The following is a 27,547-nucleotide window of genomic DNA, read 5'->3' on the forward strand; positions in this document are numbered from 1 at the left end:
TGTTGTCACAGTGTGAGCACATTTATTTTCCCTTCACTTCTCCTTTTATACAAATAGCCCCGGACATCCGTGTTACCAGCCTCATTGTGACCACCTCAAGGATAATCACTGATCCTGCCTAAAAGACTAAGGAAGAGTGAGTGCCTGCAAAAGGTAAGTTGGGTAACATTTTGATCTGGCTTGATAAGACCTGAACTGTATTATGTGGGATGGGCTGTCTTAGGATTGTCTATATGCCTCTTCAGTAAGTCCAAAATCTCCTGGAACTTCTATTTCACAAATATTTAGTGCAGGAAAGTCAAAAGATTAAGATTTTGGCACCCCTGAAAAGACAAGCAGGCCATAGAGACTTTTCATTTAACTGGGTGACCATTATCTGAAACCTCTTTGGGCCAGGACCTCGTGGGCTTAAATTGCTTCAGAACTTGAATTTCTGTGTGTAGTCATTTCTGATGCCTGGAGCCTTCTGCGGGACATGACATTGGGGAGATTTCATACATGCTCAGGTCTCTTAGTAGATAGATCTTGTGATTTTAGAGTGAGGAGAGAACTAACGGCCAGAGCCATTTAGAAAGGCAGCTGGGAGATGGCAGTTCTTCATTCAACCAATTTTCATGCCTCTTACTGTGATTCTTCAGAGCCACTAAATAGCTCAGAGTCAGGAATGCAGGGCATTCCCACTGCCTGTGTATCAAGAGGTAAAAGCTGAACACTCCAAAGAGATGCTTAGATTGATTGTTTTCAAACAATAGGAAGAACATTGTGGTCCTCAGGGTTCTGCCAAATAAATGTCCTTGGTATACAAACCATAAATATTGATAAATATAATGTGACAGGCACCAACCAACAAAATTTGATATTGTAATGATTTCTAATTTGTGCCCTATAACTCCCTCTGCCTCTGCCTGCCATTCTGTCTGCCTGTGCTCGCTCTCTCTCCCTCTCTCTCTCTGATAAATAAATAAAATCTTTAAAAAAAAAAAGTCTGGTCAGTAGAGCATGCGACTCTTGATCTCAATGTTGTGAGTTAAGGATTACTTTAAAACCCAGTCTTAAAGGGCACCTGAGTGGCTCATGGACTCAGAAGGTCAAAGTCAGGCTTTGGTTTTGGCTTTCTGTGACCACCCTAGTCATTACTAGAGGTCAGGAGACCATAGGAAACACTAAATCAGAGCTTTCTCCTTCTAAGACCTGTAGGAATCTCAATTGATTATACCCTTGGAGAGAAAAGCCCTCAAGGACCATTACTAACCGACCTAACAATGAGGGATGGCAACACCTCCAAGGGCTCTAGATTCCCAAAGCACCTCAGGGGCCATTGAGCCATGAATTTAAAAATAAAGATCAGATTTTATATTTTATTTTTTCAAAATTTTTTTAAACAAGATTTTATTTATTTATTTGAGAGAGAGAGTGTGTGTGTGTGCAAGTTAGGGGTACGGTGGAGGAGCAGAGGAAGAGAATCTTAAACAGGCACTGAGCATGGAATAAGATGCAGGCCTCTATTCCACAACCCCGAGATCAAGACCTGAGCTTAAACCAAGAGTCAAACATTTGACCAACAGAGCCACTCAGGTGCCCTTTAAGACTGGGTTTTAAAGTAATCCTTAACTCACAACATTGAGATCAAGAGTCGCATGCTCTACTGACCAGACTTTTTTTTTTTAAAGATTTTATTTATTTATCAGAGAGAGAGAGGGAGAGAGAGCGAGCACAGGCAGACAGAATGGCAGGCAGAGGCAGAGGGAGAAGCAGGCTTCCTGCCGAGCAAGGAGCCCGATGCGGGACTCGATTCCAAGAGGCTGGGATCATGACCTGAGCTGAAGGCAGCTGCCCAACCAACTGAGCCACCAAGGCGTCCTACGAGTTTTTTTAAATGATCATGCATTAAGTGACTCCTGGGGCCAAGCACCCTGCTTTGGAAGATTCTGGCGGGGAGACAAAAATAGCAAGATCAAGATTTGTCTCCCTAAAATAGTCCTGCCCTTCAGGAACTCCTATGGAAGATAAAATATATCACTGCTTTGGAAGAGACTTGAGCAAAAGGAGTCTTAGCTGCTGGTTAAAACAAAGGAGGGTTGCTTTCTCAATCTCTACCGGAATCTGCACTGTTTTGAAATTGCGGTTGGTTTGGAGCAGAGACTGAACTGAAGCTTGATTTCCTGTGTTGTTTTCTGTGTGGGCCAATTATGAGTACTTAGCTTTTAGGGGTGCCTGGGTGGCTCAGTGGGTTAAAGCCTCTGCCTTCGGCTCAGATAGTGATCCCAGGATCCTGGGATCGAGCCCCGCAACGGGCTCTCTGCTTAGCAGGGAGCCTGCTTCCTCCTCTCTCTCTGCCTGCTTCTCTGCCTACCTGTGATCTCTGTCTGTCAAATAAATAAATAAAAATCTTAAAAAAAAAAAAAAAGAGTACTTAGCTTTTAAATGAAAGGATTGGGCACCTTTATACCCATGGGAAATGATTCAAAGCCCATTTCTTTGCAGCTACTGTTGCTGAAGCCACTTCATCTTTGGTAATCAACCAGCACAGACAGACAAGGTCAAATCCATTGGTCTTTGGTTTCTGGTGTCCTCAGGTTGATCTCTGACCACCCAGAGGGGTTCAGACTCCAGAAATGAAGCCTTTTCCCCTTTTCCTGTCCACCCCACAGCTTACAAACAGCTAGGCATTGTGTTAAGGCCCAGAACCCGGAGATAACTGATGTGCTTAGCAATCTCGAAGACTTTGTAGATTCTGGTGTGGAGTACAGACTCAACACACCAATATAACACAAGGCGATCTTTTTGATAGTGGACAAAGAGTGTGCACAAAATGTGGGAGGAGTGTAGGAGTGTGCCTTGGAGAGGAAGGGACTGCTTGGGCTCATTTTCAAAGAAATATGAGTTTGCTATGGAGACTGGGGGTAACAGCATTCCAGATGGGGCACAGCACATGCACACTCAAAGAGTGGGACCTGCCCCCATCCCAGATGCATCTGAGGCAAGTGAGCAGGAGCACAGGAGGTGAATATCTCTCTCTTCTACTTGGTTCTAGAACCTAGCACCTGGAAGTGAGAGGCAAGACCAAACAACCAGGCAGGTCCGAGGTCTGGGCCTGGCCGTGGCTGTGCCTGAGACATCAGAATTGATGGAATGTGGCTTGAAATGAGGGTGAAGGGGCAGCTTTCTTACTCCTTAATCTCGATTTCCCCCGAGTTAGGGTGAAGTTTGGAGCTCTTCATGAGGTTCTGGCCCCGGTCCCTCAGCTTCTGTTCCAGAAAATGCTGTGCTGATTTAGTTACAGTGGTTTTGTTTGTGTTCCTACATTAGTACCCCCGCCCCCTACTTCCTGTCCAAGCTAGCCCCCAGTGTGTGCAGGCCACCCCAGGCCTGCAAACTGGGTGCATGCCCTCAGAAAGCTCCGGGGCCCAGCTGCTGCCGCAGGTTCAGAGCACCCAAGGAAAGGAACAGAGAAATGAGACCGCTACACAAAGCAGGCCTGCAGGGGTGAAGGCTGGGCCAGAGGCAAGGATTGTAGCTGGAGGGCAAGTGTGGGAAGGCTGTCTGGACACAGGCTTTGAGAAGAAGGAAGCCATTTCCAAAGCCCCTAGGTGAGCACTCCCAGAGTGGAGGCCATGGATCTCTGGGTTACGACACAGAGGCAAGGTCCCTTTTCATTCCCCAGGTCACCAGCACATGAGACCAGTCCTTCCCAAGCAGGAACATCAGTACATCACAGCAATGGCCAAGAACTGTTAAGGAAAAGTGCCACAAGGCTACATTTCAATAACCACTTAAAATAAGAGCCCTATTTTCCAAGTGTTAGAATGTTGTTACTTAAATGGAATTCGGGATTATATTAGTTTCAAATGAAGTGTTCAACTCAGTAAACATTAGCTATCCTTATAACATTGCAAACTGCTTATTTTTCAGGTAAGGTGAAACTTGTCCAAAGTCTTAAAACAAGTTAAATAATAATTCCAGATTCTCCATGGAATGTTCTTTCCTCCCCATTACACACTATACTTTCTTTTCTTATAAACCTCCTATTAAATAAGCATCATTAGACTGTGTTCTTTGTTTGAATAGATTTCCAGTGCATTTTAACATAAGCAAACAGAAAAAATACAATCTAATCATAAATCCAATTGACCTGAAGTCAATATGCTAGCAAATGGAATATTTGAAACATATTTAATTTGTCACATTTTGTTTGACGTTTTATATTTCAGGAGAACTAGACTGACAAATGGGAGTGAGAAATTATTTTGATACCTCATAACTTTTCAGTTTGAACTTGTGGCTTGATACTCACTCCCTATTAGGAACAAATAGAGGCCTTAAAGAATTATCCTATGGTTTGTCCTTCTAAAAACAGCTCTTGTGGGATCTCAGTATTTATGCTATCAGGGAATTATCACGTAATGACTTAAAGACCAGGATTCCTTAGATCATTTACTCATATTCAACATTCTCTCTCAATTCAGACTTATAGAAAACTTACAAAACTAGTACCAAGAATTTCTGAATACTCCGCTTCACCTAGGTTTCCCAAGTATTAATATTTTATCACATTTTATTTAACCTTCCTTCGCTCTCTCATTTGGGAGTAATTGCTGGCATGATATCCTTTCCCACAGAGTGCTTTGTTGTGTATTTCCTTTTTTTAAAAGATTTTATTTATTTATTTGATAGTGTGCAGAGTGAGAGACAGAGAGAGAGAGAGACAAAGTGAGAGAGAGAGAGAGAGAGAGAGCGCAAGCGCACAAGGTGGGGGAGGGACAGAGAGAGAGGGAGAAGCATACTCCCCGCTGAGCAAGGAGCCAGATTTGGGGTTCGATCCCAGGACCCTGAGAGCATGACCTTAGCTGGAGGCAGACCCTTAACTGACTGAGCCACCCAGGAGTCCCTACTGTGTATTTTCTCTGAACAAATACATTCTCTGACACACTACTTTATATTAATGAAAATCAGGAAATTGACACTGATACAATATTGTTACCAATCTATAGATTTTATTCAGATTCCATCAGTTGCCCATTGGTATCCTTACAGTGACTGGAAATCTCTGATTATACCTTGCTTTTAACTGTCCTGTTTCTTTAGTCTCCTTCTACCGGGAATAGTTCCTTTGTCTTTCCTTGTGTTTCATGACATTGATATTCTTGAAGTGTATAGACAAGCTATTTTCTAGAATGTCTCTTTATTTGGCTTGTCTCATGTTTCTTCATGACTAGATTCAGGTTATTCAGACTTTTGATGGGAATACCACAGAAGTAGATTTTTTTTCCTTAATATTTTATTTATTTATTTGACAGAGATCACAAGTAGGCAGAGATGTAGGCAGAGAGAGAAGAGGAAGCAGGCTCCCTGCCAAGCAGAGAGCCCGATGTGGGGCTCGATCCCAGGACCCTGGGACCATGACCCAAGCAGAAGGTGGAGGCTTTAATCCACTGAGCCACCCAGGTGCCCCAGAAGTGGATTTTATTAGCCCACAGAGAACCTTGCTCACACTTGACATACTTGCCTAAAAGCACCATAGATGGGTCTCCAGGACAGGGATCCTCCACAGCAAAATTCTACATATTTTGGGGGTAAGGAAAGAGAACCTCTAGGAAATGAGCTTCCGAGATCATCTGGATTTGTCTTTCCTCATTTTTTCTCTCCTCTTTGCTTCTTTCTTCTTTCTTTCCTACACAAATCACCCATTTGTCTCCCTGATAACAGCTTTGAATAGGAAAGCTTTCACCAGATCACAATTTTGGGGAGGATTAAGATGACAAACACATGCCTTTGACAAGATGAGGGAAGGATGAGAGGAAAACAATGCATAAATGTTAGTTTGGTTTAGTTTTATTTTAGTATCACCTTTCCCCCTGTGATTGCTTATTACTCCCTCAGAGAGACATACTTGCATAACCCCCATTCCTCTCAGCCGCTGCTCACAGAGGTTCACTCTGACAGTTGGAAGGAGTCTTCCTGAGGCTCATCAAGCTGCAGGGCGTGAGTTGGGTTGGGAAGTGAGAGGCACAAAATGGGGCCTGGGGCAGTGGAAAGAAGGTGGTATGGGAGGCTGAGAGACCTTGCCTTGTGCCCTGTGTTTGCTGTTCATTAGCTGGGTGAACTTGTGCCGTTATGTGGGTTGACTGAGCCTTGGATTTCCTGTTTGCAAAGTGGGGCTTTTGACACCTAAGTTACAGGGTTGATACAAGGATTATAAACAAAACACATTCATGAAACATTCAGCATTTTGCAGGGCTCAGTGAACTCTATCATCTATTTAAATTTATTTTGTCCTTATTTGGGGGACCCTCATAGAGAAGATTTTCTTCCTTATTTAGAAAAATCTTTTGTTAATCAAGTTTCCACTGTTCTTCACTGATGAACCAAAAAGCTTCACAGGCACTGGGTAGAAGAGGATAGGAAGCCAAAAGTCACCTTACTGAGTACCTTGTTTTTCTGTGTAAGCTGGCAAATCGATCTGTATATAGGGAGAAATGTCTGGAAAGGTGTTCACCAAAAATGTCAATGGTGGTTCTCTCTGGACATGAGATTTCAGAAGATTTTATGCTTTCAACCTTGTACTTTCTTTGTTGTTTGAATTTTTTTTTTACAGAGGGGGCACAGATTTTTTTTTTTTTTTAGGTATTTACCAAAAAAATGAAATAAGCAAAAAGTTATTAAAGGCCTTCTGGCCCCTGCTGTATTTTATTTCTGAAAATCTAGCAGAAAGCCCAGGGTTACCCTTATGGTAAGGAATCTCTAAACTTGATCTTTTAGTCAGTGCTCACTGAACCATGTACTCTGGTGCTGAGCCATCTAGAAGATGTTATCTCTTTTAAACCCTTGAACCACATGTGAGCTGCATGTGGATATCACCATTTTTAAAAAGATGAGGAAATTGTGAAAGAAGAGAGATTACACTAGTTGCCCAAGGCCACATTTCTGGCATATAGCACTGCCAGAATTCAAAATTAGATCCGTCTGATTCTGCAACAAGTGTTTATCAAACTCTATTCTGTGGAACACTATGTTCTCTGAGCAGTTATAAGTAATCTTTAAAAGAAGAATAGGTTTGTAGTAACAATGTACATTAGCGTGTAATGAGTTTCTCCAACGTCATTCATTAAAAGAACTGTTTATTGCTTTTTCTTTTATTTTTATTTAATCCTATTTATTTTCAAATTTATTTTACCATGGATTCCTTTTATTCCTTTTTTTTTTTAAGTTTTTAGTTAAATTTTGGTAGTTGGGGCACCTGGGTTGGTTCAGCAGGTTAAGGCCTCTGCCTTCAGCTCAGATCATTGATCCCAGGGTTCTGGGATCAAGCCCTGCATCGGGATCTCTGCTCGGCGGAAGCCTGCTTCCTCCTCTCTCTCTGTGCCTGTCTCTCTGCCTACTTGTGATTTCTGTCTGTCAAATAAATAAATTAAATCTTTTAAAAAAATTTTGGTTAGTTACCATACAGCATAATTTTACTTTCAGGTGCACAATATAGTGATTCCTTATGATTTTGTTTGCTTGTTTTCATTCGGGGAACATGTATTAACATCTCATAAATATAATAGTCCGCATAACACCAAAGCTATCTTGCTGTGGCTCCAAGATTGGATCGCATAAGACTGGATTGAACTGATAGCTTCCTGAAGTTTCTTTCCCAACCTTAGCTACTCCTAAGTTCGAATTAATTCAGGACTAGATATGATGGCCCTGCAAGGATGGGCCAAAAAAAAAAAAAAAAAAAAAAGGAGCGATTGAGCTAAAAATCCACAAGACAATTTACTAGCCAAAGATATGCTTGGAGGGAACTGAAAAGTGAACTTCATCCCTGGCCACAGTTAACTGGAGTTTGGTCACAGGGGTTTCCTGGAAGCTGACGTCAGGGACTTTCTTCACAGAGCCATGAGTCATGGAGCAGATTTTGACTGCAAAGAGGTGTCAGTTCTTCCAGACAGTTGGGCTGGAAGGGGCAAGAGCCCAATAGCTGACGCAGTCACAGTGAAGAAAGGAAGGGGAAATAGAGTGTCATTCTGTCTGGGTTAATAAGAAAACTAGGGCCATGCACGTGGTAAAAGTAGTGACAATCTTCACCAAAAGGGTAGGTTTCTCCTTCAACCAGTGGGAGTCTGAGCAAATGAAAAATAAAGGAAGGAGAAAGAAGAGTTTCTTCTTCCTATCTGTGGGGGGAAAATTCAGTAGGGATACCCACAGGCCTGTGGGCGCTTCATTTGTTGGTTCTCTGTGGACCATTTGATTACAGGGACCTGAAGAGGTGATCTCGGGATCCCAGGATGTTGGGGCTGTGGTGACCCTAGGAGGCATCTGGCCCAAGTTTCTATGTAAGTCACCTGCCCACATCCAAAAGATTGGTCTATCGGTAGAATAATTTTCAAGCCCAAGGCTTCTGATGCTGTAGTGTCATGTTCATTCCACCATACCAGATTATTCAGAGTTAACTGACAAAAACGCTTATTGAACAATCTTACTCTTTTTAGTGTAATCAGGGGACTGTGTTAGATCTCAAGGATTAAAAAATGAATAAACTAGCTCCTACTCTCAAGGAGTTCACATTCTAGAGAGGGAAGAGATAATTATAAAACAAAGAGCCACTTTCTGCCTGTGGACGCTGCCGAGTAAGCATCGTTAAAGTCTCCCCTCCCACCGCCGTCCTGTCTAAGTCAGAGTCTCCCAAAGAGCCTGAACAGCTGCGGAAGCTCTTCATCAGAGGTCTGAGCTTTGAAACAACCGATGAGAGTCTGAGGAGCTATTTTGAGCAATGGGGAACACTTACGGACTATGTGGTAATGAGAGATCCAACACCAAGCGCTCCAGAGGCTTTGGGTTTGTCACATATGCCACTGTGGAGGAGGTGGATGCAGCCATGAATGCAAGGCCACACAAGGTGGATGGAAGAGTTGTGAAACCAAACAGGGCTGTCTCAAGAGAAGATTCTCAAAGACCTGGTGCCCACTTAACTGTGAAAAAGATTTTTGTTGGTGGCATTAAAGAAGACACTGAAGAACATCATCTAAGAGATTATTTCGAACAGTGATTGAGATCATGACTGACAGAGGCAGTGGCAAAAAGAGGGGTTTTGCTTTTGTAACATTTGATGACCATGATTCTGTAGACAAGATTGTCATTCAAAAATACCATACCGTGAATGGCCACAACTGTGAAGTAAGGAAAGCGCTCTCTAAGCAAGAGATGGCTAGTGCTTCATCCAGCCAAAGAGGTCGAAGTGGTTCTGGAAACTTTGGTGGTGGTCATGGAGGTGGTTTTGGTGGGAATGACAACTTTGGTCGCGGAGGAAACTTCAGTGGTCGAGGTGGCTTTAGTGGCAGTCGAGGTGGTGGTGGATATGGTGGCAGTGGGGATGGCTATGACGGATTTGGTAATGATGAAAGCAACTTTGGAGGTGGTAGAAGTTATAATGATTTTGGCAATTACAACAATCAGTCCTCAAATTTTGGACCCATGAAAGGAGACAATTTTGGAGGCAGAAGCACTGGCCCTTATGGTGGTGGAGGCCAATACTTTGCCAAACCACGAAACCAAGGTGGCTATGGTGGCTCCAGCAGCAGCTATGGAAGTGGCAGAAGGTTTTAATTACTGCCAGGAAACAAAGCTTAGCAGGAGAGGAGAGCCAGAGAAGTGACAGGGAAGCTACAGGTTACAAGAGATTTGTGAACTCAGCCAAGCACAGTGGTGGCAGGGCCTAGCTGCTACAAAGAAGACATGTTTAGACAATACTCATGTGTATGGGCAAAAAAACTCGAGGACTGTATTTGTGACTAATTGTATAAAAGGTTATTTTAGTTTCTGTTCTGTGGAAAGTGTAAAGCATTCCAACAAAGGGTTTTAATGTAGATTTTTTTTTTGTATCCATGCTGTTGATTGCTAAATGTAATAGTCTGATCATGACGCTGAATAAATGTGTCTTTTTTAAAAATGTGTTGTGTAAAGTTAGTCTACTCTGAAGCCATCTTGGTATACTACCCCAACAGTGTGAAGTTAGAATTCCTTCAGGGTGATGCCAGGTTCCATTCGAAATTTATTTGCAACCTGCTTGGGCACAGAAGCCATCGTCTCCACAAACCTTGGTGTAGTTGAACTGACAGTTAATGTGTTGTAACCTGGAGTTCACCATTAAAAGGTCACCCAAGCAAAGTCCTGGAGTTTATTTGGTTATTAATATGATTGTTGGCACATCCTATGCAATATACCTAAATTGAATTATGGTATCAGATAAAATTATAGATAGGATTAAATCTTGTGTATCATCCATTATCATGTGTAATCAATAAACGATTTAATATTCTCTTGGAAAAAAAAAAACAAAAAGCCTAGGGCAGTAACCAGGATGTGCAGATATTATGGGCACACCTTTTTGGGTGCAGAGAAACAGATATAATCAGAGAGGTTCCTGGAAGAGTGACACTGGGGTTGAATGTCAGGATGAGTAGTGGCTAACCAAATTAAGGGGTCAGAGGGAGAGAAAACAGCAAATTTCAGCAAAGAACCCTGTGAGCACAGGTGAAAAAGGAGGCACTGAAATAGTCAATGTTGATTGCTAGGTTTTTAGATAGCAGCACTATCAGCAATAGCCAAATTATGGAAAGAACCCAAGAATCCCTCAACTGATGAATGGATAAAGAAGATGTGGTGTATAGGTGCAATGGAATATTACTCAGCCATCAAGAAGAATGAAATCTTTGGGATGAAGGACACTAAGGAGGGCATGTGATCTGATGAGCACTGGGTGTTATAGGCAACTGATGAATAACTGATTCATCAATCTCATTACTGGTTATTGGTCTATATTCAGTTTGTCAATTTCTTCTTGTTTCAGTCTTGGTAGTTTATAGGTTTATAGGAAGGCATCCATTTCCCACAGGTTGCTTAATTTATTAACATATAGTTGTTGATAACAATTTCTGATAACTGTTTCTATTTCCTTGGTGTTAGTCATGACCTTTCTCCTTTCATTCATAATTTTATTAATTTTGGTCCTTTCTCTTTTCTTTTGGATAAGTCTGGCTAGAGGTTTATCAATCTTACTAATTCTTTCAAAGAACAAGCTTCTTGTTTCCTTGATCTGTTCTACTGTGTTTCTGATTTCTAATTCATTGAGCTCTGCTCCAATCTTAATTATTTCCCTTCTTGTGTGTGGGTTAGGCTTAATGTGTTGTTTTTTTCTCCAGTTCTTTGAGGTGTAAAGTTAGTTGGTAAATTCAGAATTTTTCTATTTTTTTGACTGAGTCTTGGATGGCTATGTATTTTCCTCCTAAGACTACCTTTGCAGTATCCCATAGGTTTTGGACCAATGTGTTTTCATTCTCTGTGGTGTCCATGAATTGTTTAAGTTTGTCTTTGATCTCCTGGTTGACCCAAACATTCTTTTTTAGAAGATTTTTTAAGTGATTTGTATTTATTTGACACAGAGATAGAGAGTACAAGTAGGCAGAGCAGCAGGCAAAGGGAGAGGGAGAAGCAGGCTCTCCACTGAGCAGGGAGCCTGATGTGGGGCTCGATCCCAGAACCCTGATCATGACCCAAACCAAAGGCAACTGTCCGACTGACTGAACCACCCAGGCACCCCTGACCCAAACATTCTTAAGCAGGATGATCTTTAGCTTCCAAGTGTGTGAATTTCTTCCAAAATTTTTTAAAGATTTTTTTTATTATTAATTTATTTATTTTCAGAAAAACAGTATTCATTATTTTTTCACCACACCCAGTGCTCCATGCAATCCGTGCCCTTCTAATACCCACCACTGGTACCCCAACCCCCCCCCCCCCCCCCCGCCACTTCAAACCCCTCAGATTGTTTTTCAGAGTCCATAGTCCATAGTCACCTCCCCTTCCAATTTATCCCAACTCCCTTCTCCTAACACCCCTTGTCCTCCATGATATTTGTTATGCTCCACAAATAAGTGAAACCATATGATAATTGACTCTCTCTGCTTGACTTATTTCACTCAGCATAATCTCTTCCTGTCCCGTCCACGTTGCTACAAAAGTTGGGTATTCGTCCTTTCTGATGGAGGCATAATACTCCATAGTGTATATGGACCACATCTTCCTTATCCATTCGTTCGTTGAAGGGCATCTTGGTTCTTTCCACAGTTTGGCGACCGTGGCCATTGCTGCTATAAACATTGGGGTACAGATGGCCCTTCTTTTCACTACATCTGTATCTTTGGGGTAAATACCCAGGAGTGCAATGGCAGGGTCATAGGAAAGTTCTATTTTTAATTTCTTGAGGAATCTCCACACTGTTCTCCAAAGAGGCTGCACCAACTTGCATTCCCACCAACAGTGTAAGAGGGTTCCCCTTTTTCCACATCCTCTCCAACACATGTTGTTTCCTGTTTTGTTAATTTTACCCATTTATTTGACAGATATCACAAGTAGGCAGAGAGGCAGGCAGAGAGAGAGGTGGAAGCAGGCTCCCTGCTAAGCAGAGAGTCCAAAGCAGGCCTCGACCCCAGGACCCTGAGATCATGACCTGAGCCAAAGGCAGAGGCTCAACTCACTGAGCCACCCAGGCACCCCCCAATTTTTTTCTTATGATTGAATTCCAGCTTCATAGAATTGTGGTCTGAGAATATGCAGGGAATAATCTCAGTCTTTTGTTATAGGTTGAGACCTGATTTGTGACCCAGTATGTGGTCCATTCTGGAGGAAGTTCCATGTGCACTCAAGAAGAATGAGTATCCTGTTGCTTTAGGGTAGAATGTTCTATATTTATCTATGAGGCCCATTCTGGTTGAATATGCCATTCAAAGCTCTTCTTTGTTGATTTTCTGCTTAGATGATCTGTCTGTTGCTGAATGGAGAGCTGAGGTGTCCTACTATTAACATATTATTATCAATATGTCTCTTTATTTGGTTAACAGTTGGCTTATGTAGTTGGCTGCTCCCATGTTGGGGGCATAGATATTTACAGTTGTTAGATCATCTTGTTGGATAGACCCTTTAAGAATGATATAGTGTCCTTATCTAACTATAGTCCCTAGCTTAAAATCTAATTTGTCTGACATGAAAACTGCTACCCCAGCTTTCTTTTGAGGTCCATTGTTATGAAAAATTGTTCTCCATCCCTTCAGTTTCAGTCTGGATGTATCTTTAGGTTCAAAATTAGTCTCTTTAAGACAGCACATGGATGGGTCCTATCTTTTTATCCAGTCTGCAACCCTGTGCCATTTCATGGGAGCATTTTGGCTGTTTGTGTTGAGAGTGATTATTGAAAGATATGATTTTATCATGTTGCCTGTGAAGTCCTTGTTTTTGTAGATTGTCTCTGTAAACTTCTGTTCTATATCACTCTTAGGGTCTTTATCCTTCTATAGAACCCCCTTAATATTTCTTGCAGGGCTAGCTTACTGGTCTCATATTCTTTCAGTTTCTGCTGGCCCTGGAAGGTCTTTACCTCTCTGCCTATTCTGAATGACAGCCTTGCCTGATAAAGTGTTCATGGATGCATGTTCTTCTCATTAGTACCCTGAATATGTTTTGCCAGCCCTTTCTGGCTTGCCAGGTCTCTATGGATAGGTCTGACATTATTCTGATGTTCCTCCCTCTGTATGTAAGGAATCTCTCCCCTCTAACTGCCCTTAAGGTGGTTTCCTTGGTTCCAAGACCTGTGAATTTTATTATTACATGCCTTGGGTCAGTCTGCTCTTCTTTTTTTTTTTTTTAAGATTTTATTTATTTATTTGACAGAGATTACAAGTAGACAGAGAGAGAGAGAGAGAGGGAAGGGGAAGCAGGCTCACCGCTGAGCAGAGAACCCAATGTGGGGCTCAATCCCAGGACCCTGAGTCATGACCTGAGCCAAAGGCAGAGGCTTTAACCCACTGAGACACCCAGGTGCCTCAAGTCTGTTCTTCTTGATCTTAGGAGGGGTCCTCTCTGCCTCTAGGACATACATGCTTGTTTCATTCCCCAGATAAGGGAAGTTCTCAGTTAGGGTTTGCTCAAATATATCTTCTAGTCCCCCGTCTCTTTCTCCATGCCCTCACTGACACTGGAATGTTTCATGGAGTCATTTATTTTTCGAATTCTGTTTTCATGTGACATCATAGATGGACCTGGAAGACATTATGCTAAGTGAAATAAGCACAACAGAGGAAGACAGATACTGTGTGGTGTCACTTACATGTGGAATATAAGATAGTCAAACTCATGAAAGCGTAGGGTCAAATGGTGGTTGCTACCAGTTTGGGAGAGAGGTGAATAGGGAGGTGATGGTCAAAGGGCACAAAGTTTTAGTTATCCAAAATAAGTAAGTTCTGGAAATATACTCTTCAATATAGTGACTATAGCTAACAATACAGTATTGTACATTCAAAATTTGCTAAGGGGGTAGATCTTATATTTGGTATTACTACCACAAAAAATAAAAATAATAATAATAATGGGATGGAATGAAACTTCAAGAAATAATAGGAATGTCTACAGTTTGGATACTAGTGATGGTTTCATGAGTGTACACTTATCCCAAACTCATCGAGTTGTATATATTAGTATGTACATATGTCATGCATATCTAAAGTGCTTTTATAAATTTAAAAAATTTTAAAAATAAACTATAAGCCAGAGTATATTGCCATGAATTTGGAGAGATGGACAGGGACAAATTAGATAGGACTTTTTGATGTACACATACATACATAAAACCATCACTACATCAAGATAACAACCATTCATCACTTCCAAAAGATCAGTCATAGTCTGTTGTAATCCCTTTCTCCTGCCTGTCTCTCCTCTCCTTTTAATTACCTAACCCCCGCCACCACCACTGCTTTCCTCTGCCTCAATCCCCAATCATTGATTTGCTTTCTGTTGCTATATATTAGTTTTCATTTTATCTCTAAAATTTTATATACCTGGAATCATACACTATGTAGTCTTTTCTTTGTCTAGCTTTGTTCATCCACCATACTTATTTTGAGATTCATTTATGCTGTGTTGTATATCAGCAGTTCACTTCTTTTTATTCCTGAGTAGTATACCATTTGATAGGTATATCACCGTTTGTTTTTCCATTTATCTGTTGATGGCCCTTTTGGCTGTTTTCAGCTTTGGGCTATTACAAATAAAACTGCAATGAACATTCCTGTACAAGTCTTTGTATGGTCATATGCTTTTTGTTCTCTTGATAAATACCTTCGAGTGGAATGGCTAAATCATGTAAGTATATGTTTAACTTTTCACAAAACTGGCAAAATGTTTTTCAAAGTGGATATACCATTTTACACACTCACTAACCACATCTTCATCAACCCCTGGTATGGTCATTTTTTGTCTTTTTTTTTTTTTTTCTAATTTTAGCCACTCTAGGAGGGAGACAGCAGTATCTCATTTTGGTTTTAATTTACATTTCCCTAATGATTAATGAAGTAGAGTTATTTTTCATTTACATATTTTTCATCTGTGTATCTTCTTTGGTGAACTATCTATTCAGATCTTTTGTTCTTTTTATTCTTTTGTCCATTTTCTTTTTTTTTAAGATTTTTTTTAATTGATTTATTAGAGAGAGAGAGTGAGAGAGCATGAGCGGGGAGGTCAGAGGGAGAAGCAGACGCCCCGTGGAGCTGGGAGCCTGACGTGGGACTTGATCCCAGGACTCCAGGATCATGACCTGAGCAGTAGGCAGTCGCTTAACCAACTGAGCCACCCAAGTGCCCCTCTTTTGTCCATTTTCAAATGGGATTATTTGTCTTCTGAATTTTGAGAGAATTCCCTCAAGGTCCATCTATATTGTCACAAATGGTAGGATTTCCTTGTTTCTCATGGCTTAATAATACTCTTTTGTATATTTATACTACATTTTTAAAAGATTTTATTTATTTATTTGTCAGAGAGAGAGAGAGAGAGTGCAGCAGGGGGAGCAGCAGGCAGAGGGAGAAGCAAGTTGCCCGCTGAGTGAGGAGACCAATGCAGGACTCAGTCTCAGGATCCCAGTAACACAACCAGAGCAGTGAACAGATGCCCAACCAACTGAGACACCCAGGCACCCTATACCACATTTTTTAAAAATTGAAATGTCAATGGGCATATGTTGTTTCCATGTCTTGGCTATGTAAGTAATGTTACAATAAACATGGGGGTGCAGATATTTCTTTGAGACCATGATTTCCTTTCCTTTGGATATAGGCCCAGAAGTGGAATTGCTGAGTTGTAGAATAGTTCTATTTTTAATTTTTTGAGAAACCTCCATATTGTTTTCCATAGTGCCTGTAACCAATTTACAGTCCCACCAATGGTGCATGAAGGCTGTCTTTCTCCATATCCTCTCACCACTTGTTGTAGCTTTTTGCTGATAACCTTCCTAACAGGTATGAGGTGATATCTCATTGAAGTTTTGACTTGCATTTTCCATCTTGGTGATTAGTAATGTTGAGCATCTTTTTTATACCTGCTGGCCACTTGTATGACTTTTTTTGGAAAAATGTCTATTCACTTCCCCTGCCCATTTGTAAATCATATATTTGTTTTTGCTTCTTGTTATTGAATTGCATGAGTTCTTCATATATTGTGGATGTTAATCTCTTATAAGATATATGTTGCAAATATTTTCTCCCACTAAATAGGTTGCCTGTTCATTTTGTTGATGGTTTCCTTTGCTGTGCAGACCCACCTATTTATCTTTGCATTTGTTTCATTTGTTTTTGGTGTTATATCCAAGAAATTCTTGCCAAGGCCAATGTCAAGGTGCTTACACTTTATGTTTTCTTCCAGGAGTTTTGTTGTTTCAAGTCTTACATTCAAGTCTATAATCCATTTTTAAATTTTTTATTTAAATTCAATTAAGTAACATATAGTGCATTAATTTCAGGTATAGAATTTAGTCATTCTTCAGTTGCATATAACACCTAGAGCTCATTACATCAAGTGCCCTCCTTAATGCTCAACCCCGAATGATCCTATCCCCCGACTCACTTCCCCTCCAGCAACCCTCAATTTGTTTCCTGGAGTTCAGCATCTTTCATGGTTTGCCTCCCTCTCTGTTTTTATCCTATTTTATTTTTTCCCTTCACCTATACTCATCTGTTTTGTTTCTTAAATTCCATATATAGGTGAAATTTTTGTCTTTCTCCAACTGACTTTTATCACTTAGCATAATATCCTCTGGTTCCATCCACATCGTTGCAAATAGTAAGATTTCATTCTTTTTGATGGCTGAGTAATATTCCATTGTATGGCTCTCCCATATTTTCTTTATCCATTCATCTGTTGATGGACATTTAGGATCTTTCTGCATTTTGACTACTGTGGATATTGCTGCTATACATGTGTACATGTGTCCCCTTCAAATCACTATTATATCAAGTCTATAATCCATTTTGATTTTATTTTTGTGACTGGTATAAGATAGTGCTTTTATTTCGTTCATTTGCTTGTGCTTGACCACTTTTCCCAACACCATTTATTGAAGAAACTGTCTTTTCCCCATCATATATTCTTGGCCCCTTTCCTTTAAATAAATTAACCATAGATGCATGGATTTATTTCTGGGCATCCTATTCTGTTCTATTGGTTTATGTGTTTGTTCTTATGCTAATGTCATATTATTTTGATTAGGACAGCTTTGTAATATAATTTGAAATCAGGAAGTATAATGTTTCTAGTTTTGTTTTTCTTCCTCAAGATACCTTTGGCTATTCAGGGTCTTCTATGATCCTACATAAATTTTAGGATAGTTTATTCTGTATATGTGAAAAATGCCACAGAAATGTTTACATATATTGCATTTAATCTGTGGATCACTTTGGGTAGCACAGACACTTTAACAATATTTTTTCAATCCAGAAGCATGGAATATCTTTCCATTTATTTGTGTCTTCTTACATTTCTTTCATTAATGTCTGTTTTTCAGTGTCTAGATCTTTTACCACTTTGGTTAAACTTACTCCTAAGAATTTTTTTTTCATGCTATTTTTAAGTGGGATTGTTTTCTTCTTTTTCTGATAATTCATGACTGAATATTCTTTCACCCAATTGGCTATCTTGGGGCATACCTGGAGTACTTAGACCATTTCATTTACTTGCTATTAATATGGTTAGAATTGAGCATATTTGTTTTCTCTTTGTCCCATCTTTCTATTTGTTTTCTGTTTTCCCCATCTGTTCTTTGTTTTTGTCCTAGTCTGTGCAGGTTGCTGCACAATATACTAAAGACTGGGTAATTTATAAACAACAGAAATATATTTTTCACAGTTCTGGAGGCTGGAAATCTAAGATCACGATGCTAATGTGGTCAGGTGAGACCACTCTTTTGGGTTACAGACTTCTTGTTGTGTCCTCACGGGATGGAAGGAGCTAGGAAGCTCTCTGGGGTCTCTTTTATAAGATCTCTAATCCCATTTAGGAGAGTTCCACCCTCATGACCTAACTGCGTCCCAAAACCTTATGTCGCTACACCATCATGGGCATTAGGATTTCAACCTGTAAATGTTGTGGGGACACAAACATTCAGACCGTAGCAGTTTCCTTTTCCTCTTTTTTTTTTTTTCCAGGCTTCTTTCAACTAATCCAGTATTTAAAATTTTTTTTTATCTCCTTTGCTGGCCTATTTTTTTAAGTTTTATTTATTTATCCTTTGGTGACTTATTAATTCCCCATTTTGCTATTTTAGAGGCTGCCTTATGGTGTATACTGTACATCTTAAATTCATCACAGTCTGTCTTCAAATAACATTACCACACCGCATAGTGGAACTTTGTATACTTCCATTTCTCCCTCCCCAGAGAGTTTCTTTAAGACAAAATAATCATGGGTTCCATTTACTGAGTACAGTGGTATATCAGTCTCTGTTGTAAGATCATTTCATTTTCACATCCACCCTAGGAGGTGTAAGTATTACCCCTCATTTTACATAGGAATAAATTGTGACTAGAAATGTTAAGTAAATTTCCAAATCTCATGGAGCTTTTTAGTGGCATATGTGAGAGTTGAATTCAAGTTTGACCTCAAAGCCTATGTAGTAAGTCATCATATTAACTTCCCAAGTATATACAAACACACTTATAATATAATCAATTTTACTTTAACTTGGCTAAAATATTGATGAAGAATTAAGAATAATACTGAGGGTCAAGACAAGAAGGGGAAAGGGAAGGAGAAGGACAAAATGATATGAGATAAATATATATATTTGGTCTTTACAACAGAGATTATTTTATTGTGGAATACAAATAGCTCATCAGGCTTATTAATAGCCTAGATGACCTATCCCTCAAGACCATCTGATTTCTGGATAGCTTGATACTATTAAGAGAGTACAGGCAATAGATTGTGTAAGCAATCTATATACTAGAAAAGGCATAGTTCTAATGGGAAAAACCCCCAATAAAATAGCATTCTGCTTTATATATAGCAGGCTTATGTGTGGTTTTAAAATACGAGTTACTCTATAAAGCCAAATTATGTCTGAGAGAAAATTCAAAATTGTGTATTCAGATCTCTAGAATTGAGGGTGAGAGTTTGCACATTAATACCTTGCTGAGAAAATGAAATTACATATATATTTTTAAATCAAGTTCTCATTGCTATCTCTTCATTTCTCCATTGGATTTGATAGCTAGTTTTATCTCTACTATAAGATTGACATCTCCTGGAAGATAGCTACTACTTAGTCACAGTTATATCTCCCACAGTATCTAGAATAAAAAACATCATAAATGTTTCTTCAGTAGAAGAATGAATCATACATATGTATGTTCCTCCCACTTTCATGTGGAGAGTTTTACCAAATGTAGTATATATACATCTCAGGGCATTTAAGGAACTGGTTGATCAAGTCACTGACCTCCACAGCTGATTAATTCCTGACCCCTAGCCTGCTTTCTTGAGTAAATGCCCAAGCACTTTTCTCTGAGCACTGGCCTAGTTTGTGTTACTGTGACTCACTCCTCCAAAAGCAACTCTATTGCTTTCCTCTACAGTGCTTAATTCAGTGATAAGTATTCTTGGCTTGCGAATTGGAGCAAAAGTGAGTGTCCAAGATAAACCAATTGGTACCTTGGTTCAGAGACGGGGAAAACAGGGAGTTTGGAGAAACTTCCCAGAGGATACTCACAGCTCAAACCCAAGAGATCTTGAACTCTGAACATTTATACTGTCTGCTCACCAGTGTCACGTTACAGAGCCAGGTAACTTATTTCCTCTTTTTTTCCTTTCACTTTTTAGGGTAAGAATATCCCAGCATGGGCATGAGCGGCTTGAAATTGCTGAAGTACGTTCTGTTTTTCTTCAACCTGCTCTTTTGGGTAAGTGTGCCTCTTCTGAGCACGTGGAGCTCATCTCCTCCCAGCTCCATTCTATTTCTCTCTCCTCTACTGAAGATCCATCGTGGTGTGGAGAGCAACCCATGCATGTCTGAATGGCATACCCAGCTTAAAACAAGGGAGTAATAATTTCCCCTCTTCCCATTTTGCCATTGTCTAAGCCTGTAAAATCGAAAAGTACCAGTGCAGTTATCTTTTTTTTAATTATGTTCAGTTAGCCACCATATAGTACAAAATTAGTTTTTGGTGTAATGTTCAATGATCCAATAGTCTCATATAACACCAAGTGCTCATCAGAACCCATGCTCTCCTTAATACCCATCACCCAGCTACCCCATCTCCCCATACCTCTGCCCTCTGAAACCTTCAGGTTGTTTCCCGGAGTCCATAGTCTCAGGGTTCATCTCCCTCTCTGATTCCCCCCACCACTTCAGTTTTCCCTCCCTTCCCCTATGGTCTTCCATGCTATTGCTTATGTTCCACATACGAGTGAAGCCATATGATAATTGTCTTTCTCTGCTTGACTTTTTTCGCTTAACATAATCCTCTCCAGTTCCATCCATGTCAGTGCAAATGGTGGGTATTCATTCTTTCTGATGGAATAATATTCCATTGTGTATATGTACCACATCTTTATCCAGTGCAGATCTATTGGCAGGCTCTTCCTCTCTCTGGGGACTTGAGGCTATTACTGCTCACTGCTGACATCTATGGGTGAGAAACCTGAGACTCTCTATTCTGTGAATAAATAACACTTTCCTGCTCCCCTCCCTCCCTTAATCCCTTGGATGAGTAACTGATTGAAAGGGACATCATCTTTTCTGGGAAGGTTTCACCGCACCAAATTTAGCAATTGAATTTCAAATATAGGATCAGTTTGCACTCATGTGTCTATTAGAAGATTCTTAAAAGTTTGGCTCTCTAGTTTTCTGCCTAGCAAGATAAAGTTCTCAGCCAGGCATCCCCTCTACATTGTTGTGCTTTCCAAAGGGAAGACCATGTGTAAGATGTTGTGGGAACAAGGAGTAGGAGAGCTGAAGCTTGAAGATACTATATTACTCACAGCGAGCTTTCCCTGGTATCTGATATGGGTAAGATGAAGCATGAGTGGGACATCACAGGAGGAAAGTAGGATCACTTCTTTTCTAGGTGCAGGGGAAAGCTGGGAAAAGAAGTTGTTCATGAGAGTCTTGATAGAGCCAATGGAAAGATATGATTTTTTTTTGATTCTTTGGTGGGAAAGTTAAGAAAAAATTTTTATTATTATTATTATCATTAGCTGACATATAGTACATCATAAGTTTTTAATGTAGTATTCAACAAGTCATTAGTTCCATAGAAGACCCAGTGCTCATAACAACATGTGCCCTCCTTAATACCCATAACATGGTTACCCCACCCTCCACCCTAATCTCAAGTGAAAATGTGAGCAGATATTCAAGAATGTTGTGGGATTCTTTCTTTCAGTTCTGTGGCTGCTGCATTTTGGGCTTTGGGATCTATCTCCTGGTCCACAACAATTTCAGCCTGTTCCCCTCCCTCACACTGGGCAATGCATTTGTCATCGTGGGCTCCATTATCATGGTGGTTGCCTTCCTGGGCTGCATGGGCTCCATCAAGGAGAACAAGTGTCTGCTTATGTCAGTGAGTATCTTGCAGCAGATGTGGTACCCTAAGTAGAGAGACATGATACCTTAAGTCCCAGGCAAGATGTTCCTTGGTAGCTAACCTATGGGCACAGGGAAATCATAGGAACATAGGATTGGCACTTTAAGCTGGCCAAATCTGTCTAGAGCAATAGTATTTTGTTTCTGTCTGGGGTCCCAGGGATATGTGGAAGAGGACATTGCTATCTTTCTTGGGATTCATTGTACAGTGTTAATAATGGCCTTTGTCATAATTTCCCTTTATGACATTTTATTTCTTCATGTCTGGTTGAAATCAAGTGTTATCCATCTGCTTAAATGCTTTCACATCAGTATGTATTTTTAGGATCTGAATCAGAGTCATTAACTGATGGAAAATCTAGTCTCTAGATTCTTCTGAGTACTGTGGCCCTCCTAAAATGACAGAAGATGCTTCTCTATCTCAGATCCGCACAGGGTACATGACGGTGTGATGATCCAACTTAAGTGAGGCCCTAGGTGGTAGCCATTGTGATCTAACAAGAGAGATGCTAGAGCTTTTCTGTTGTTCCCTATCAGTTAAGACTCCTGAAGAGTACATTTAGGCTTAGGTTTTACCTGTAAGCTCTATGAAAGAAGAGCTCCTTGTATCTCTAAGTGGACCCAGAACAGTGCTTGATATAGCAGTACTACTCCATCCTTAGTAAGGGTTCCCAGTCACCTTGGTTCTTCCTTAGGTTATTTGGTTAATTTTCTTTCCCTTATGGGTCAACTCTTAAATTGAAACCAAGACATAGAATAAAAAGTTCCTGTTCTCAGTTCCCAGATTAATGGCAAAAGATGGGAGCTGATAGACATAGGGAAAAGATTAAACAGGTTTAAGTAGTTAAAAATAATATTGCGATAGAAAGGGAAAGCAGGATAAGTGACAATGTGTTTTCTGCTGTGTGTAATTAGCATAAAGGGAGTACGCATCTACAGCTAGAGGTAACCAAGTATTAGGACTGTGATTAGAATACCTCTTCTCCACATCTGTATAGGGCTCCTCTCAACTTCCACCATCACCTGATCCCAACCCCAAAATAACCCTGATCTTGCAGAAGGGACCAGACCCCAAACTAAAGACATATAGTTTAGTTTACTGCTCTTTTGCTCAACTGTTTCAAAAAGCTGATGCCAAAATTGCTTCACTGATTCAACAAATAATATTTCATACTCATTATGTGCATGGAGCTGTATAGGCACATGACATGTTTGGGTCTTCCTTAGAATAAAGGAAGAGGAGAATAAAGTTAGAAGACAGCTGATCTGCCCTCTAAAGACTTGGAGTCTAATTGCACAAGAATGACACATATCCCTCACAAAACAAAAGGCTTATGAGGGCCTGAGAAAGCAGAAATAGGAACTTCTGTACACGTGTGGAGACATGTTTGGATACTCCCAGGGTGCAGTGGGAGTGAGGGAAGAACTAGGATCAGTGCTATGAGCATGTCTCTACTTTGCCTCAGTTCTTTTTCCTGCTGCTGATTATACTCCTTGCTGAGGTGACCATGGCCATCCTGCTCTTCGTGTATGATCAGAAGGTAAGCTATAAAGAATAAATTATTGTATTTCTGATGGGGGAGAAGAAGTCCTGTAATAGAGATAGAGGCAAAGTGGAAGGATGGAAGAAAGAAATTAACTGTAAATGGGGGGGGATGGAATTTCATGAAAGATTGCAATTGAATCATGCTTTGAAGGATGAATAGGAAGAAAAGTAAAAACAAGTTTATCCTCCACCTACTTCCTTCCCTCTATGTGTCTGGCAGTAGAAAATGTCTGTCTCCATGCCTAAGAGAGCCCATGCTTTGATTGTCTCCCTCTGAAAAACCAGAGTTCTGGAAAGACAAGAGGCTACTATGAACTTCTTCCTGCAATGCTATTTCAGTCTCAGCACTTTGCCCTGTATATAAACTCTGGCTCCTCACTTCCTTAGCTCTGAGGAGATCATTTGGAAGGGAGGAGCAAATGGAACCACCAGTCATTTTTAGAAATTGCTTGTTCCTTGAACTCACCTGCTTTTTATAATGTCTTCTCTGCTGGAATATGTCCCACCCAGTTGAATAATTATGTGTCTACAAGCCTGACTGAGAGCATCCAGCAATACCACTCGAACAACAGCACCAGAGCAACATGGGATTCCATCCAGACATTTGTGAGTATAGATGGAATCTTCCTCAGCTTAGCCCAGACTTAATTTTCCAACCTCAGTGCCTGGAGGCTAAAGGAACTTCCTTTCTTAAAAGGTCCAGAACCTAAGGTCTGCAGCCCCTAGGTCCAAAATAATGTTTAGTAGTCACAAACACAAATCTGTCTGATTGGTACAAAGTTCTCTACATTCTCTCATCCTTCACATTCTCAGGTAGGTTCACTGTCTACGCCCTACTAAGATCTAAGGAAGACCCAAACATGTCAGACTGAATCCCCTGTGTACTTAATTTTTCATCTGTAAAATATGGATAAGTTAAACATGCCCTTTATACTTGAAGGAGATTTATGTGAATGAAATGGTATAATGGATCTGAAAATATTTTGTTCTAAGGAGCCAGAGTAGTTAAGCTAATTCTGTATTTTCCACTACAGTCAGATCCGAAGGGCCCACCTTTTCTCCAAGTTACAGTTTTCCTTCTGTTAACTTTCTAACCATCATGTTTTTTGGGGGTTTGGCTTTTAGCTGCAATGTTGTGGTGTAAATGGCACAAGTGATTGGGGCGGTCACCCACCAGCATCTTGTCCCTCAAATCCACAAGTTCAGGTAATTTTTTGGCAACTTTTCTGTTATTAGCCTCTTTGGTTAAACTTTCAATTATCTTAGAAACTCTAGTCATACAGGACTTAGTCCTCCCAACCAGAAACAAGGAACCTTGGATAAAATAGAGGCCAGGGAGAAATCCCAGGTTACTAGACAAATTAGACAAAAGTTGTCCAGACAACTAGACAAAAGAAAAGAAAGGAAAAAGCTCATTAGACTAGAGATGCCATCACAAATCTTGCTACCCTAAACTATTACATTAGAGGGGAAAAGTTTATGTGATAGTGGCAGAGGATTATATCTACATTTTTCTTGAGCAAGAAATAGGTATTTTGGTTGAAAGTGAAAATTATAAAGTTGAGGTAGAAAACCTTCCTCTTTTCCTGTTTCTCTGCTTTTCTTCCTTGGAAATGGCAACATCCAGCCTCTTGGTAAAATGAATCATTAGTAAAAGAGTCTGGAGTTGTAGGAAAGAGAATTGGTAGAACTACTGAAACAACCTGCCTGCTTATTTATTTTTTTTTCATTGTGTTATGTTAGACCTCCAGACTAGGGCGAGAGAAGAAGCCAAGATTATATTCCAAGGTTAAGTTCCTAAATTCCTGTTACCTGGTGTTATCCACCTTAGGGTTGTTTGAAAATCTCCAGAAATTTTTAGGTCTATGAAGAAAGACTGAGATACTCACCAACTAGCTCTGGCCTGGAGCTTGGTAGGGCTATGATAGACTCAGGTTTCAGCAGAAGCTGAAATGCAACCAACTCTAGAATTGCATAGGCTATCTCCCCATTTATTTGTCCCAAGTCAGCAGGGGATGTTTAAAGAACATAAAGACATCTATTGCTGAAATGCCTCTCAGGAGCCATTCTAACTCTGTATGTAGAAATCTAGGTGCTACTATGATGATAACAAGACCAGAAAAGTCTGTAGTTTAATATTCCCTGCTTTATGCCTATTTCTTCATACACAGAAAGGAAATAAAAATTGCCTAAGTCTTTTGGCATAAGGTAAAATATGAACTATCTTCTGAAATCAGGTTCCTTATCAAGTCAAATAATATACTGGTATCCTTTGGATTTGCAATTTTTTCTAGGGTTGCTATGCACAAGCAAAACTGTGGTTTCACTCCAACTTCCTGCACATTGGAATCATCACTATCTGTGTATGTGTGATTCAGGTAAGAACTTAATCATGGGACTATTGTGAAGATTAAATTAGGTAAGTCAAGTAAAGTTTTAGACCAGTACCAGATACATAGTACATGCTCAGTAAATGTGAGTTTCTCCAGTCAGGTAGCAAATGATGTTATTACCAATTTAAGGCTCAGAAAATATGCTACAAAATCTATCTGGTCAACTTAACACTAAGAGATATGAGTGCTTTATAGTCAAATTAAAAATCATCAGGCAGACCTCTACTTTGGTCATTCACTGAGCTAGTGTGAAAAAGCTTGTGATACAGTAGCCTTGTATGGGAAGCAGGAGCTGATGATAAAAATCATAATCATAATTTCTCTGCTTAGCATGGTAAGTCAGGGGTGAATTAGGGATAGTTTTGTGTTCTTTTTTATTATGTGACATTTCTACTAATTTTATACCCAAGTATTTTGGGTATGTCACAGAAGAGCTAAGATGTAATCAAGAAGCTCAGAGGGAAATAATTTTTCTTTGCTTGGAAACTAAGGAATCTCAGGGCACGGGTAAAGATGACTCATTGCACAAAGTGTTGACTTGTGCAGTACTTGACTATACAAGTGACTTCTTAAGGAGACCAAGATGTCCCAACATTCTATCCTCTACTGTTCTGACACCATCACCCCCACTACAATTCTAAAGCAAAAGGAGAGAAGAGAGAAGGAATTGGGTAATCATGGCATGAAGGGTGGTTCCTGTGTGATGGACACTCTTTTTCTCTGGGGCTAATCCCAGGGGTATGGGAGAGATGGCTCTTCCTATGAAGACTTCACATTTTCTCAACTCTTTTCTCAGGTGTTGGGGATGTCCTTTGCGCTGACCTTGAACTGCCAGATTGATAAAACCAGCCAGGCCCTAGGGCTGTGACATGATACTGCCTTGTGTTGGAGAGGCTTATTTCATCTTTGGAAACCCAAAATCAGTTATTAGCATGAAGCCTTAAATGGTCATCTCTTGGCCTGGTGTCTTTGTCCCCTTCTCATCCTTTCCCTGTTTTGGTCCCTGTATCATAAAACCAGAAAAGAAGGTATTAGCCAGACATTTCCCATCTCAGGCACCAGAAATTGTTCTGGTTTACCCACTTATGGGGCAGCTATGTCCCTCAAGGTGGTGACACTAATACCTGAGCATTTTTTGGACATGAGAAGCCAAGAGAACCTGCACTAATGGCTCAAGATCAAAGGATGGGTTTGGGACTTGAATTTTTGCATCTGCTTGTTGTCAAATAAGGCTCCAGCCTCTAAATCATGTCCAGTCCACTCTGCAAAACCAAGCAAAAGAGAAGCTGAAGGGACCTTTGGGGCCAGACTCTTTGGATCATTGTCACAACCCTCTTTTTCCTTTTGACTGGGCCTGGGCCTTCACTATAGGAATGACAGAGTACTCTTTCTCCAAAGAGAAACTTTGCAACTTCCTTATTAAAGGACCTTATTGATTCTTTCTGTCTTTCTAGAAGTAACTGCCCAGTGATTCGTATCCTGACTTCAGCCAGTCTCTTAGCCTTTGAGTTACATAGCTATGGAAGAACTTAGCAGGACCGGTATCTCTAGTGGTTTAGCTAATAATCACATTCGTAAGAGTTCTGGTATTATTTTTCTATCAAATAAGGTTTTGTTAATGTACTATTTTATCTCCTCAATAAATAAAACAGCTTATGACCTCAA

General features: G+C 40.3%; 1 protein-coding gene and 1 pseudogene across 1 annotated transcript; both read left to right on the forward strand.

Moving 5' to 3' along the window:
* CD53 (CD53 molecule) lies at positions 1-27,547 on the forward strand. The gene is made up of 8 exons (XM_059375708.1): positions 1-153; positions 20,179-20,258; positions 21,744-21,920; positions 23,410-23,484; positions 24,000-24,095; positions 24,615-24,695; positions 25,784-25,867; positions 26,679-27,547. Exons 2-8 carry the CDS (start codon positions 20,196-20,198, stop codon positions 26,748-26,750), a joined length of 648 nt encoding a protein of 215 aa, XP_059231691.1. The 5' UTR covers positions 1-153; positions 20,179-20,195; the 3' UTR covers positions 26,751-27,547.
* LOC132000633 (heterogeneous nuclear ribonucleoprotein A1-like) lies at positions 8,533-9,898 on the forward strand (annotated as a pseudogene).

Source organism: Mustela nigripes, chromosome 14, assembly GCF_022355385.1.
Source record: "Mustela nigripes isolate SB6536 chromosome 14, MUSNIG.SB6536, whole genome shotgun sequence".
Classification (NCBI taxonomy): Eukaryota; Metazoa; Chordata; class Mammalia; order Carnivora; family Mustelidae; genus Mustela; species Mustela nigripes.